General features: G+C 39.4%; 1 protein-coding gene across 2 annotated transcripts in view; it reads right to left on the bottom strand.

Annotated features, from left to right (window-relative positions):
- The window catches only part of EXOC4 (exocyst complex component 4), an 804,715-nt gene extending 790,937 nt beyond the window's left edge, over positions 1-13,778 (bottom strand). The window contains exon 1 of one of the 2 annotated variants that reach the window (XM_019031456.4): positions 13,638-13,778. In XM_019031456.4, coding sequence (XP_018887001.1) covers positions 13,638-13,723 — 86 coding nt within the window. In that variant the 5' untranslated portion in view covers positions 13,724-13,778. The remainder of the gene's footprint in view (positions 1-13,637) is intronic. The other variant, XM_063708773.1, reaches the window with a different exon arrangement.
- Positions 13,779-13,996: the final 218 nt, after the last annotated feature.

Raw genomic sequence — 13,996 nt, 5'->3', positions numbered from 1 at the left:
TTAACAATCTTCTGAAAACAGACAAAGTCACAAATCTTACATGGCCATTTCTTGTAAGTTCCTTCAAGAACATAACATTAAAACTCAATTCAGGCCTAGAGATTTTGAAAGATCTGAATATAGCCCAGGTACAAAGTTTTCCAACAATTCATCTTAATTTAAGTCTAGAATTTCAGGAACTTACAGGACTAAATAGATCAAATTATGTTTTATTAATTTTAATATAAGCCAGAAAAGCATGCAGTAAGATTGACAAACAATTGTGAAAAATTAACAGCTTGACCAGGGCTCTTGCCCGAGCCTCAAGACTATCTGTAGGTGATGAGAAATTGTCACTCTAGAAGCAGTTTAGGATATTTTTATCAAAATAATAAGAGTGCCCAGGGTACCACCTATTACAAATTGAACTGTGTCCCTCCCAAATTCAAATGTTGAATCTCTGACTCTCACTGTTACTGTATTTGGATACACAGCCTACAAAGAAGGTAATAAAGGTTAAGTGAGGTTATAAGGGTGGGCCTTAATCCAAAAGGACTGATGTGCTTAGAAGAAAGGAAAAGGAAGGAGCGGCCCTCTCCACACATTTACACAGCAAAGGCCATGTGACAGCAGAGCAAGGGAGCCATTTACAAGCAGAGTGAGAGGCTTCTCTAGAAACCAGCCCTGGTGGGTTGATCTTGAACTTGTAGCCTCCAGAACTGTGAGAAAATACATTTCTATTGCTTTAGCCACCTAGTCTTTGGTGTTTTGTTATGGCAGCCCAAGCAGACTAATACACCACACTTTAAAACACAGGCAGTGTCATTTTGGTTGGTTAATTTTTCAAGATAGATGTTATCAGTCACTCTCCTTAGTCAGAAGCAACACACATTCTTGGCAAATCCACAAGAATTAGCTGCCTAATACAGCCCCAGATAACTAAACTAATTAACTGACTATAAGAAATATTTAATGTAATACACCTGAATTTTGGCGACACCTGCAGAATAGTTAGCATTAAGTCATGCTTTCTGAAAACAGTTAATCGGCTTAATAATTTTCTAAAGACATTCCTCGTTGGCATCCAGTGACTTCTCCTCCAGGAATAATAAAGATGAACAAAACAATGAATGGAAATCCCTTCAAGCAACTCAGAAAAACTAATTACAAGTAGAGCTTCACATATCCAAAAATCACTTATCAGGAAGCAACAGCTCTACAGAGTACAATCTACAATAAGAATCAAATCTCAGTGACCCCTCTTAAAAGTACTCAAAATGGGCCCCTAAGTGGATAAACTATGTCACCGAATCCCTGCCTTTTCTACTCATCAAGCACCTAAACCACCCAATCAGTGCTACCTTCTCTCTTGTTGGGACAATTCCAGTGAAATTTTTTTTTTTTTTTAGACAGAGTCTAGCTCTGTCACTCAGGCTGGAGTGCAGTGGCGCGATCTTGGCCCCAATGAAATTTCTTAAACTGCATAATGGAAAGAGTACTAGATAGAGAAGGAGTTATCCTGATTTAGTTACAAAATATTCAAACACATTATCATAAGGCAAAAACTAAGCATAAACTCTCAACAAATGCTGAAGAGTTCACTAGTTTCAGAACCTCACTCCGAGATGGAAAAAAAGGTAATTATTAGCTTACTGATCTTTCCAGAACATAATATTCCTGTTGCTACTGATCCCAATGCAAGAAAAAAAGAGTCTAGAGCTGATGTGATTCTTTACAACATAAATCCTGTTTTCTTTCCCAAACTGCTTTTAACCAGAAGACATTAGATTAAGTTATTATATCTATTCAGCCCTAATTTCACAGTAGGACAGTCAGTTTCTCTTTGCCTTTAAAATACTAAAGGGCCAATCTGAGAAATGGCTGACAGTATCATATACCTATTATGTCATCAGGGAAACAAAAGCCTGTCCTAAGTATGAATAGAGTGAAAGCACAAACTGAAGAGGAAAAGAGATAGTTAAGAATATAAACACAAAAGAAACAAGTTAAGAAATAAGTTTTCCAAGCCTATTATTCTAAGCAGAACATTTTGTATATGACAAATAGTCTATAAATGCTTCCAGTGAATTATGAAAAGAAGAGACCCTCATAATTCTGAGTTACTCAGAATTATGAGTTTAATGTGTAAAAAATTACACATTAAAGAAATGTCCAAGATGTGTATCACTATATAATCACATAAGATATGGCTTCCCTCAAAGCATAACCAAACCTACATTACACTTTTAAATCGGATTTTATTATATTCAATTATACATTGTGATTGCTTATTTCTTAATTATGTCTTATTAGAGCACACAAACTACAAGATAATCCCATCCCAATTGATAGCAATTCACAATGACAAGTCCCTCTGAAAAAGTTTTCTGATGCATAAAAACAACACCCCCTAACAATACAGAGATGTATTTAGTATCAAGTGACAGTAAACAATTTTTGCTTTAAAGTCAATTGAAAATTCATTGGTGTCTTGCTTCAGACAGCACTTACGGCCAATTACTACACCCAACACATACAGTTTTTCAATAGTTCAATTAACTCAGTTATAGAACACTTCTGGGGACCAAAAGCTATAAATCTCTTAGGCAACAAAGGTCATTATCTAATATTAAGTAAAATCACCCCACTAAGGCATAAAACTGAGCCCAAGGTTGACAAAGTCAACTTAAAATCTACCCCCTACTCTTACTTCACCCAACTCTACCTCTTTTTCTACTTCTATTGCAGCCCCACATCCTTCTCCAAGCATTGTCCACAGTGATCTTCTTTTCTGGTGAGTTCCTCAGAAACAATGTTTTACAAAAAATTAAGAGGTGTTATGCGGTCAAATTTTGGAAATTCTGGGTTATATAAATTGAAGCAGATTTCTTAAATGCAGAAATCAGGGACACTTTAATATGTTATTGTTAAAGTGTCTAGGGGAGAGGGAAGAGGATATAAAGAATATATAGCGCTTCTGTAATATACTAATCTATTAAAACATCAATCAATCAACCTTGTTTCCCACCATCTTCCCTCCCCCCAACATATACATATGTAAACACACACACACATATAAATTTTTATGTTATTTTCAACCACGTACAAAAATTAAAAGATCTGTCAAATAGGCCAGGCACAGTGGCTCATGTAATCCCAGCACTTTGGGAGGCCAAGGCAGGCAGATTGCTTGAGGCCAGGAGTTTGAGACCAGCCTGGCCAACATGGTGAAACTCCCTGTCTACAAAAAATACAAAAACTAGCTGGGCATGGTGGCACACACCTGTAGTCCCCGCTACTCAGGAGGCTGAGGCACAAGAATTGCTTGAGCTTGGGAGGCAGAGGATGAAGTGAGCTGAGATCACACCACTGCACTCCAGCTTGGGTGACAGAGTGAGACCCTGTCTCAAAAAAAAAAAAAAAGAATGGTTTTTTAAAAAACATATCTATATAATGTTTATCTCAGAAAAAAAAATTTTAACAGTTGCAATTGGCTTCTTGTATCTCTTTTAATTAATGCAAAATATTTGTACATATTCATGGCACACATGTGATTTTGTAATATTCACAGACTGTGTAATGATCAAGTCAGGTGTATTAGTCTGTTCTCAAGATGCCAATAAAGACATACCTGAGACTAGGTAATTTATAAAGGGAAGAGGTTTAACTGACTTACAGTTCAGCATGGCTGAGAAGGCCTCACAATCATGGCAGAAGGCGAATGAGGAGCAAAGTCACATTTACATGGCAGCAGGCAAGAGAGAGCTTGTGCAGGGGAACTCTCATTTATAAAACCATCAGATCTCATGAGACTTATTCACTATCATGAGAACAGCACAGGAAAGACCTGCCCCCATGATTAAATTACCTCCCACCAGGTCCCTCCCATGACACATGGGAATTATGGGAGCTACAATTCAAGATGAGATTTGGGTGAGGACACAGCCAAACCATCAGGGTATTCAGGACATTCATCGTCACTAACATTTATCATTTCTATATGTTGAGAACATTTCAAGCCTGGGGTTTCTTGTTCTAAGGGCTACCTCAACTTTATTGTGCTTTCAAATCACCTGGGAATCTTGTTTAAATGCAGATTCAGCTCAGGTAGGTCAGGTAGGACCTGAGATTCTGCATTTCTAACAAGCTCTCAAGTGATATTTTTAGTATAATTCTCCCATAATATTCAGCACAATGAATAGGTTTTAAATGAAAAAACACTTTTTAATTATATTCTATTTTATTTTGACAAAGACTTTATACTTTTAAAAGAATAAATAAAAGTCAGAAAAGGGTCTCCTAAGAATCTTGAAATATTTTCTTACCAACAGTGTCAAATGTAATACAAGAATTTTCCCTTATTACTTCCTGTTAAACTGTACACACCTATGTTTTTCAAAGCTAAACCCCTAGCACGTAAAAAAAAAACAAAACTGGCCACTATAAGGACCAAGGTCATAACTTATTTCATGGCTTACTATGCTGCCCCAATGGGACTTGAACTCCTGAGCTCAAGCAATCCTCCCACCTCAGCCTCTAGAGTAGTTGGGACTACAGGCACATATCACTGCACCCAGCTGCCATCGCTTTAAACAGCACATTTGAATATCTTATTCTTCCTCTCTGAGAAGATGCAATCCAAAACAGTACCTTTATAGATTTTTTTTAAAATAAGAAGTACTGATGGACTTCTACTTTAGGCCCAGAAGAAACAACAGGGACTAACAAAGTAACGAACAAACAAATAAACAAACCCGGTTTCAAAACACTGCATATTAAGGTGGTTAGAATCTGCAGGGCAGTAATGGAGATGGCAAAGAGCTGCAGCACACGGAAGTCTGCAGATCTGTAGAGGGTCATCAGCTGGGTATTGATCAGCACACGTGTGACAGGTAACTACCCAAGGCCAGGAAAATAACAACCTGAAAGGATTAGAGGAAATAATGATCTGAACTCACACAGGGCTGGAAATAGTGCCCATCCCCCAGGCCAGAGTGAAAAAATTTCATAATTCTTAGGGTACTGAGTGGAATACTCAAAAGAATTTTGTCACAGTAGTGAGACAAACTTAGCCCTAGACTAAATGTTGCTCTGCTCCTAACTAGCAAAACATAAAACAAGGCCTGAGAAGACCAAATTGCTTCCAAGTAACTTAACCACATCTCAGAACAAAGCTCAAGAATAGTGGAATACAAAAATATCCAAAACCAACCACTATCAAGATAAAAGTGACAATGTCTAGCATCAACTCAAAAACTACAAGGTGCCCGGGTGTGGTGGCTCACAGGCTGAGGCCTGCGGATTGCTTGAGGCCAGGAATTCAAGACCAGCCTGAGCAACATAGCAAAACCTAAAAATATATATGAAAATTAGCTGGGCGCAGTGGCACACAACTATAGTCTCAGCTACTTGGGAGGCTAAGCCAGGAGGATCACCTGAGCCTGGGAGGCGGAGGTTGCAGTGAGCAGAGATCACACTGCTGTGCTCCAGCCTGGGCAAGAGAGCTAGACTCTGTCTCAAAAAGAAAAAAAAAAAAAACTACAAGGCATGTAAAGGAAGAGGGAAAAAAAATTAATCAATGGAAACCCAGAAATGACACAGATGATAAAATTAGTACACAAGGACATTAAAACTGTTATAATACCTATATTCCATCTGTTCACAAAGCTACAGGAAAAGTTAAAACATGTAAGCAGAGACATGAAAAAGACCCAAAGCAAACTTCCAGATAAAGAAGATAAGCTTCTGTATCTTAGATTGAAAAGTATAATCTAAGATAAAAATAATATTAGATAGGATTAACAAGAGATTAGGAATAGCAGAAAAGACTAGTGAACCAGCATAGCAACACAAACTACATAAAACAAAACACCAAGAGAAAAAGAATGCATTTTTTAATGAACATCAACATTCCATGAACTGTAGCACAACTTGAAGTGGCCTAAAATAGAAATCTGACCAAAGACATATAAACCTAGACACTAAAATCTATACACACACACACACACACAATTGCTGAGATAAATTGAAGAAGAATTAAATGGAGACACATACCCTCCATCCATGGATCAGAAGACTCAATATTAAGATGTCAATTCCATATATATTAATCCCAATCAAAATCCCAGCAGGTTTTATTGCAGAAACTGACTAGCTTATTCTAAAATTTGTAAGAAAATGCAAACAACCTAGAAGACCCAAAACTACTTTGAAAAAGTAGAATAAAGTTAAAGGGGCCAGGTGCAGTGCCTCACACCTGTAATCCCTGCACTTTGGGAGGCCAAGGCAAGGGGGTCACTTGAGGTCAGGAGTTCAAGACCAGCCTGACCAACATGGTGAACTCCTGTCTCTACCAAAAATACAAAAATTAGCCGGGTGTGGTGGCACACGCTTATAATCCCAGCTACTCAGGAGGCTGAAGCAGGAGAATCGTTTGAACCCGGGAGTCAGAGGTTGCAGTGAGCCGAGATTGTGCCATTGCACTCCAGCCTGGGCGACAGAGCAAGACTGTCTCAAAAAAAAGAAAAAAACAAACAAACAAAAAAACAGTTAAAGGGCTTACACTATGTCTTCATAACTTTAAAAAGCAGTAATCAAGACAGTGCAGTATTGTTATCAATATAAACATGAATGGAACAGACTAGAAAGTCAAGAAATAAACCCACACATACAAAGTAAATTGGTTTTTGACAAAGTTGCAAAAGAAAGCAAATACAGAAAGGATAGTCTTTTTAACAAGTGGTGTTGGAAATGGATATCCTTACACACACACAAAAAAAGTACTGGAAAAAACTGGTAGAGAAGGATCATTCTAGGATGCTGGAAGTGTTCTGTATCTCCAGCTGGGATACTGGAAGTGTTCTGTATCTCCAGCTGGACAGTGGTTACACAGGTAAAAATTCATCAAGCCATATACTTAAGATTTGTGCACTCTAGCATATACATGTATACCTCAAAAAGGAGGACAAATAAAATTAGTATATAGAGTAAGATCCCATATTTAATAAAAAATTATTTCTTGCCATCAACATTTCATATACACACATACATTCACATAGAAAAGGGAGGGGTCTGGAATTAGGTTCATCTCATATCAATGATAATAACTTTTAGAGGATAAAATCTGAAATAATTTTTCTTACTTTCATCTTCACGGTTTTCTGCATTTTAATTGTTTGAATTATTTATCATGAGAGTACTATTTTTAAAACAATAGAGTGATTTTTTTTTCTTAAACTGGAAGCAAAAGTATTAATAGTGGATAATGCTGGTGAAGAAAATACAAGTGGGCCGGGGACGGTGGCTCACGTCTGTAATCCCAACACTTTGGGAGGCCGAGGCAGGCCAATCACCTGAGGTCAGGATTTTGAGACCAGCCTGGCCAACATGGTGAAACCCTGTCTCTACTAAAAATACATTCAATTAGCTGGGCATGGTGCCTGTAATCCCAGCTACTCAGGAGGCTGAGGCAGGAGAATCGCTTGAACTCAGGAGGCGGAGGCTGCAGAGAGCTGAGATGGCGCCACTGCACTCCAGCCTAGGTGACAAAGCAAGACTCTGCCTCAAAAAAAAAAAAAAAAGAAATTAAACTATGGGTGATTTTTTCTTCCCTACTGTTCTGTATATGTTTAATTCCTCCACTTAAAAAACGTATATAACTATGAAGACTGTATAGCAATATTTTAAAAAATGTATATACATGGACAAGATCCATACGAAAACCTGAAAAACAGGTAATATTTTGGGAAATGAGATTGCTGGACAATGTTCCTATGACTCGTCTTTACAAATCTGTACAATACACAACATTGTTGTCCTTTTTATAAAGGACAACAAGAATTATCTCAACAGAGTATTGGGCCCCTTGATTTGCTTGTTTATAGTCTTTTCAGTCTTTTAATCTAATAAATGTTTTATATTTTATGTGTGTTTATATTTTACATGTTTTACATACACACATAACGATACATACATTTAAATCTAGCTTCTTCAGCTGACTCTCAAATTACCAAATAATTACTATCTTAATTCAGCTGTACAAGATTTCCTGGTTACAAAGACAACATCCTGACAAATGGAATCACTCTAGTCAACGCGTCAAGGTTATTTCTGGTGGAAAATTAACATTATAGCCTGGTTGCTATCTGGCAAATTTATTAATATCAAAAGAATCTTCTTAACAAAAGAGGCTACAGATCCTAGAAAGGAGGAAATGAACATATGAGTGCCTACCGTGTGCCAAACTGTGCTAGGCACTTTTATATACTCTCATCTCATGTGATGTTCCAGAAAAACACAGATTGTATTAGCCCACTTTCCAAATGAGGAAACTAAGACGCGGTGGTTTTAAGTAACTGTTCCAAGGTTACACAGGTAATACAGCAAGTTTCAACTACAACACACAACCACAGCAATTCTCACCACAGGCTGTGACCACATCTATGTACAAACAATGGCTTGAAAACACCTGACCATACCACCACCATCAATACTACAGGCCTCAAAGCCTTCAGGAAATCCCAATGTTAACAGTTACACGAGGTACACCAAGACATGGGTCCACGACACTAATTCTGAGCCAGAGTATGGTAACTGTGTTGCCCCTTACATTCACATATGCTGCCAGACATCCCAGGACTTCCTGAAAGCACTGTTTCTGGGTATTCTAGTAGTAATTGTCAAACAACACAGCATCAGTAGGGCCAAGATGTCCCAGGGTACAAAGAGAGCTAGAAACCAAACACCATTATGCGATGGGCTCAAATGAAAAGAAGAGATGGTGATGGAAAGAACATTAACACCTCACCCAACTTCCAAGACTCGGCTCAGAACAGAGTGACTACTTTCCTTTCCTGCCACAAACTGTGTCACGAACCTCAAAGCTGTTTGTTCAAAGCCCTGGTCAAAGCCTGGACCCCTTCAACAAAGTTTACTTTGAATTAAACACAGGGCTGACCAAAATACTCTCCAAGGAGGAAGGGAATTTAACAGGTGTCTACAATGAAGGATTTTCTAAGTTTTTGAAATTTCAACTTCTGTGAAGACATAAAAGTTGATGAAAATGTGAGCCTTCCACTGCCTTCAAACCTTCTTGACATCTGTAACCAGAGTGTGTCTTCAAAAGCTCTGCTCCAAGGTTTCAATAAGGTCTCCTGAAGTCACAACCAAAGTTTGTCTTCCCAATTAAACTGGTTATTACAGGCCAAGTTATAAAGCGACACAACATTTAATTGGAAAGCAAATCACCTAACAGTAAGTGGCAGACACATTTCCCAATTAAAAATCTGGCAAGAACTCACAGAAATAAAATATCTCCAAAATGCCATCTTTCTTATTTCCCATCTAGAGAGGCTGCCTCCTCTGACTTCCCACCAAACAAAAGGTTGGCAAAGGAAATCAACAGAAAAGTAGAAAAATTGTATGTGTGTGTGCACGTGTGTGTGCACGTGTGTGCGCGTGTGTGTGTGTAAAACATCCAAATCGTACATCAGCAGGTCAACAGAAAAGTAGGTGTGTGTGTGTAAAACAGACGTGTGTGTGTAAAACTGTCCAAATCATACATCACACATCAGCACGTAATCAGGATTCTGTCCCCCCAGTTAGTTCCATTTTAAAGGGCCAGTGGCAAGACTTAAAACCAAAAGCTGCAGTGGGCAGTAGCCTCCGACAAACAATCCCAACCACTATCTGTCCCCTCACCTAAACCCCACCTCACAGGCCTAAGGGCCTCTTCTGTAAAGCCCTGGAAGTCCACCCTTTGAAACATCTGACTGCCCTGAAATATTTTTATTCGATAATTTTTAAAGAATTAAGCATTTTTATTTGAGTCTCAAAGCACTTAAAAAATCATATAATACTTGCATTACAATTACACTATACTTCATCTTTATTTTTGGCTTTTAAATGCTTTAAAGTTTAAATACTTTATACCAGCAAAATAGAGTCATTATTTAACTATTTAGTACAAGGGCTGGAAATAGCGATGAGATTTGGATATTCCCCATGTCTACACCTACTCTGTCCTTAAGTCAAACCCTTATCCACCTGTAGTTTTTTGAATACAATATTAAAAATGACTAACAATAAATGCTACCCCAACTGTTAGGAAAAGCATTGAAAAAATACAAAATTTTATGATACATAATGTAGTACAGAAATGACATTTTTACACATGTGAGCAAGAGAATTAAAGAAGCATTTTTAACATTCACTATTCAAAAAAGAAAAACTACCACTCAGTGATACAAAAAGATATTTTTTAAAAAGCTAAACTGATCAAACTTTTCAAAAGACAGTAGACTCTCTAACTGTCGGTAATTTATTTTGTGACAGAATAAGTCCATGGAAACATGAAAGGAGCTAGCAGGTACCCGGTACATGTTAGGAATGCTCAGACCTTATAAACACGAGCCTAACATGGGTTTTCCTTTTTGTGGCTGTTGCCAAAGCAACCAGGAAAACTACAGTCTTTGGGAGAGAATTTGAAAGCAACGTTAAAGATAGGAGGAGATAATCAAAGTTTTGTATGAGGAATTAAGAAAAATGAATGCAGACCGGGCGCGGTGGCTCACGCCTGTAATCCCAGCACTTTGGGAAGCCGAGGCAGGCGGATCACGAGGTCAGGAGATCAAAACCATCCTGGATAACATGGTGAAACCCTGCCTCTACTAAAAATACAAAACATTAGTCGGGTATCATGGCGCATGCCTGTAGTCCCAGCTACTCGGGAGGTTGAGGCAGGAGAATGGCGTGAACCCGGAAGGCAGAGCTTGCAGTGAGCCGAGATTGCGCCACTGCACTCCAGCCTGGGCGACAGAGAGAGACTCCAAGACTACGTCTCAAAAAAAAAAAAAAAGGAATAATGAATACAATGTTGCAAGAAGGGAAACACAAAGGACATAAATTGAACAGAAATACAAGAAGCAACTTCCAAGTGACAGCACAATTTACTAACAAGGAACATACATTCCTGGTTCTCTTACCCGCAGGACTCTCTCCCCCCATTCCCCATCCCAAACACCAAAGTAATACTTCCATTGTCCTCTCATTCACTACCACTGTTTATAAAATTTAAACCACTGGGTATGTTCAAAAGCATATTAGGAAGGAAATAACAGGAAGTTATAGCTACCAACATCCTCACTCCAACACCAAAATCTCCCTGTGACTCAAAGAAATGTTGAAATACAAACACCAACACCATTCGGTCTTAAGGTCATATATAACAATGCATCCCAAGCCTTACTAAACTTGCCCAGGATACTAGGTCTAGACATTCCCTTACACCATGCTTGTAAAAACTATATCACAAAAGTGTTATTCAGTGATCTGAGGTGGTCAAGGATAAAGCAGAAAAATGAGGGCTGGGCACGGTGGTTCATGCCTGTAATCCCAGCACTTTAGGAGGCCAAGGCAGGCAGACAACAAGGTCAAGCGATCGAGACCATCCTGGCCAATATGGTGAAACCCTGTATCTACCAAAAATACAAAAATTAGGTGGGTGTGGTGGCACACGTCTATAATCCCAGCTATGCGGGAAGCTGAAGCAGAAGAATCGCTTGAACCTGGGAGGCGGAGGTTGCAGTGAGCCGAGATCGCGCCAGTGCACTCCAGCCTGGGGACAGAGCAAGACTCTGTCTCAAAAAAAAAAAAAAGAAAAGAAAAGAAAAGAAAAGCAATATAATGCACAACAGAGATCAAAGTAAAAAATGCCTAGGCCTAAATTACAGTGATAAAATGAAGGTCATATATTAATAAACTGGCATAAGAGATGGATGGATAACCACAAAATCTTAGCCATCAAGCAGTAGGGGGTTCCTCCTGGAGAATATTAAGGAATGGTCAAGCAAAGGCAATGTATGTTCTGAATTAGCATTAGTAAAAAAAGCTTTAGGTTGGCTCTCATGCTGTTTTCAAAAATATGACATTTAGAGTAAATTCAACTGGCCCTGAGGAAAATACAAATAGCATAAAAGAAATGGGAACAGCCTGGAGAATCAAAAGTACACAGATGAGATGACACATTTCACTTTCATTAGAAACAGCCACTCCTCCTGGATTTCCGTAACATTTCATGTCTCTCTCGTAGTCTTATGTCATCATTTTTACTGACATGTTTTATCCCCCAAGTAAACTATACTCTCCTCAAGGGTAGCACCGTGCCTGCTTCATCTTTGCAAAACTCAGGGCATTTACTCATTCAGTCAACAAATATTATTAAATATGTACTACGTGCCAGACGCCATACTGTCAACTGGCACTAAATACCTATTGTTTAAATAAATGTTGACTATAAGGTAGAAAAAACAAACAAGTTCAAAAAAGGATCCAAATAATGTCCTGGTATTCTAATTCCACAGGAAATTCAGATGGGAAACAACAAACATTCTTATTGGAATTTTAGTATCATGAGATACATCTACACTACCTGCGTATTGTCACAGCGAGAATGTGGGCCTATAGATTCACAGTACAACAGCACTTCCTCTGTATGGCCTACCAAGTATATTAAGCATTTCCACACAGAGATGTTTTTCTCTTAAGCCCAAAAGAAAATTAATGATTTAATAGGCCATAATCTTAAAGCCTCCTAAATAAGACCCATAAGATGTGTCTTTGTCAGTGAGTGGTACGCTGTTCTAATGGTTTGATACATGCATTCATTGAAGTGCTTAGTACCTACCAGATAATGTTGGGCCCTGGGTTTTGAAAAGATGATCAACACATTCCAGGAGCCTTGCAAGAACTCAAACAAAAGTTTAGCATAGGTGGGGAAAAATAAAGAGTGTTTGTTTATGAAAAATAAACGAGTTGAAATTCAAATGCCAACAACGTAAAAAACGTGCCATAATAAATTTTATTTAGATTGGTTTTAGTCAGTACCTGCATCATATCCAAGATTATTGAAAGGGTTCCCCCATCCTCAATATATTTCGCTTTTAAAAAAAAAAAAACTCCTAAAAGATCCACCACTCCCACTCCACCCCCACCCTAATCTTCTGGGAGGTGCAGAGGGGCAGTACATGGAGGATAATTTGAAATTGGTTTGGTTCTGTTTTTTAAGGAATGGACCAGAATGCGGAGGCAGAGCAAAAAATTGAAAACCGATGCGTGCCTTCAAACCCAGTCCTCCTAACAGCTCACTGCAGATTCTTGTATTTGTGGCTGTGGCCACGCACAGGTGGTTGAAAGTATCCAGAGTGTGAAAACACAAATCTGCAACTCGTGACAGGAATCTCCGGACTCCAAGGCCTTACACCCCAAAGTCCAGGAAACAAGACGCCTTTCTCAGTGAGTGCTGCTACAGGCAAACAATAAATAAGCATTTTAGGAATCAATAAACACACCTTTACACCTGGTTTTCTCTACCAAACCCAAATAGCGTGCTTTGGGGTCCCGGGACTGTAATAGAAGGTGCTGCCCCTAAAGAAAAGACTGAGGCGGGGCTCCTCTCTCTATAGCTAACCCCAGAAAAAAAAAAGGTGGGGGGGAAATTGCTGGGGCCCTGGGGAGGGGTTAGAGCCCTGGGGAGGGGCTGCGGGAGGCAAGGAGGAAAGGGAAGGGAGAGCAGGGTGGGACCCAGCTAACCCTTCTCCCTTCCAAAGCGGAGGTCGAGCCGCTGCCCCCAGTCCCCAGACCCTGCCTCCTGCCTCCCTCACCTGATCACAGAGATGAGCAGCCCCGAGGGGTCTTTGCTTTTGCTGACTGTGCTTCTGTATTTCCCACCAGCTGCTTCTGCCGCCATCTTGGACGCGGGGAGAGCCGCTAGGCTCCAAGGAAGCCAAGGGTGCGTAAATTCTGTATTTGACCCAGCAGGAGTCTCCACCAATGGGTGAAGAGAATTCCAGAGGCGCGGAAGTGGAAAATCCAATCACTGAAGTGGGGAGGCGGGACTAAGGGAGCAAGTTTTGAGGCCACGACGCTCGTGTTCTCTCTAAGCACTCTGGGAGTCGTAGTTTTCTTTCTCTGTCTCCTGGGCGCGCAGGAAAGCTAAACCAGCTGCAACTTCATAAGCCTT

This window comes from Gorilla gorilla, chromosome 6 (assembly GCF_029281585.2).
Source record: "Gorilla gorilla gorilla isolate KB3781 chromosome 6, NHGRI_mGorGor1-v2.1_pri, whole genome shotgun sequence".
NCBI lineage: Eukaryota > Metazoa > Chordata > Mammalia > Primates > Hominidae > Gorilla > Gorilla gorilla.
This window is presented reverse-complemented; position numbering and strand designations above follow the sequence as displayed.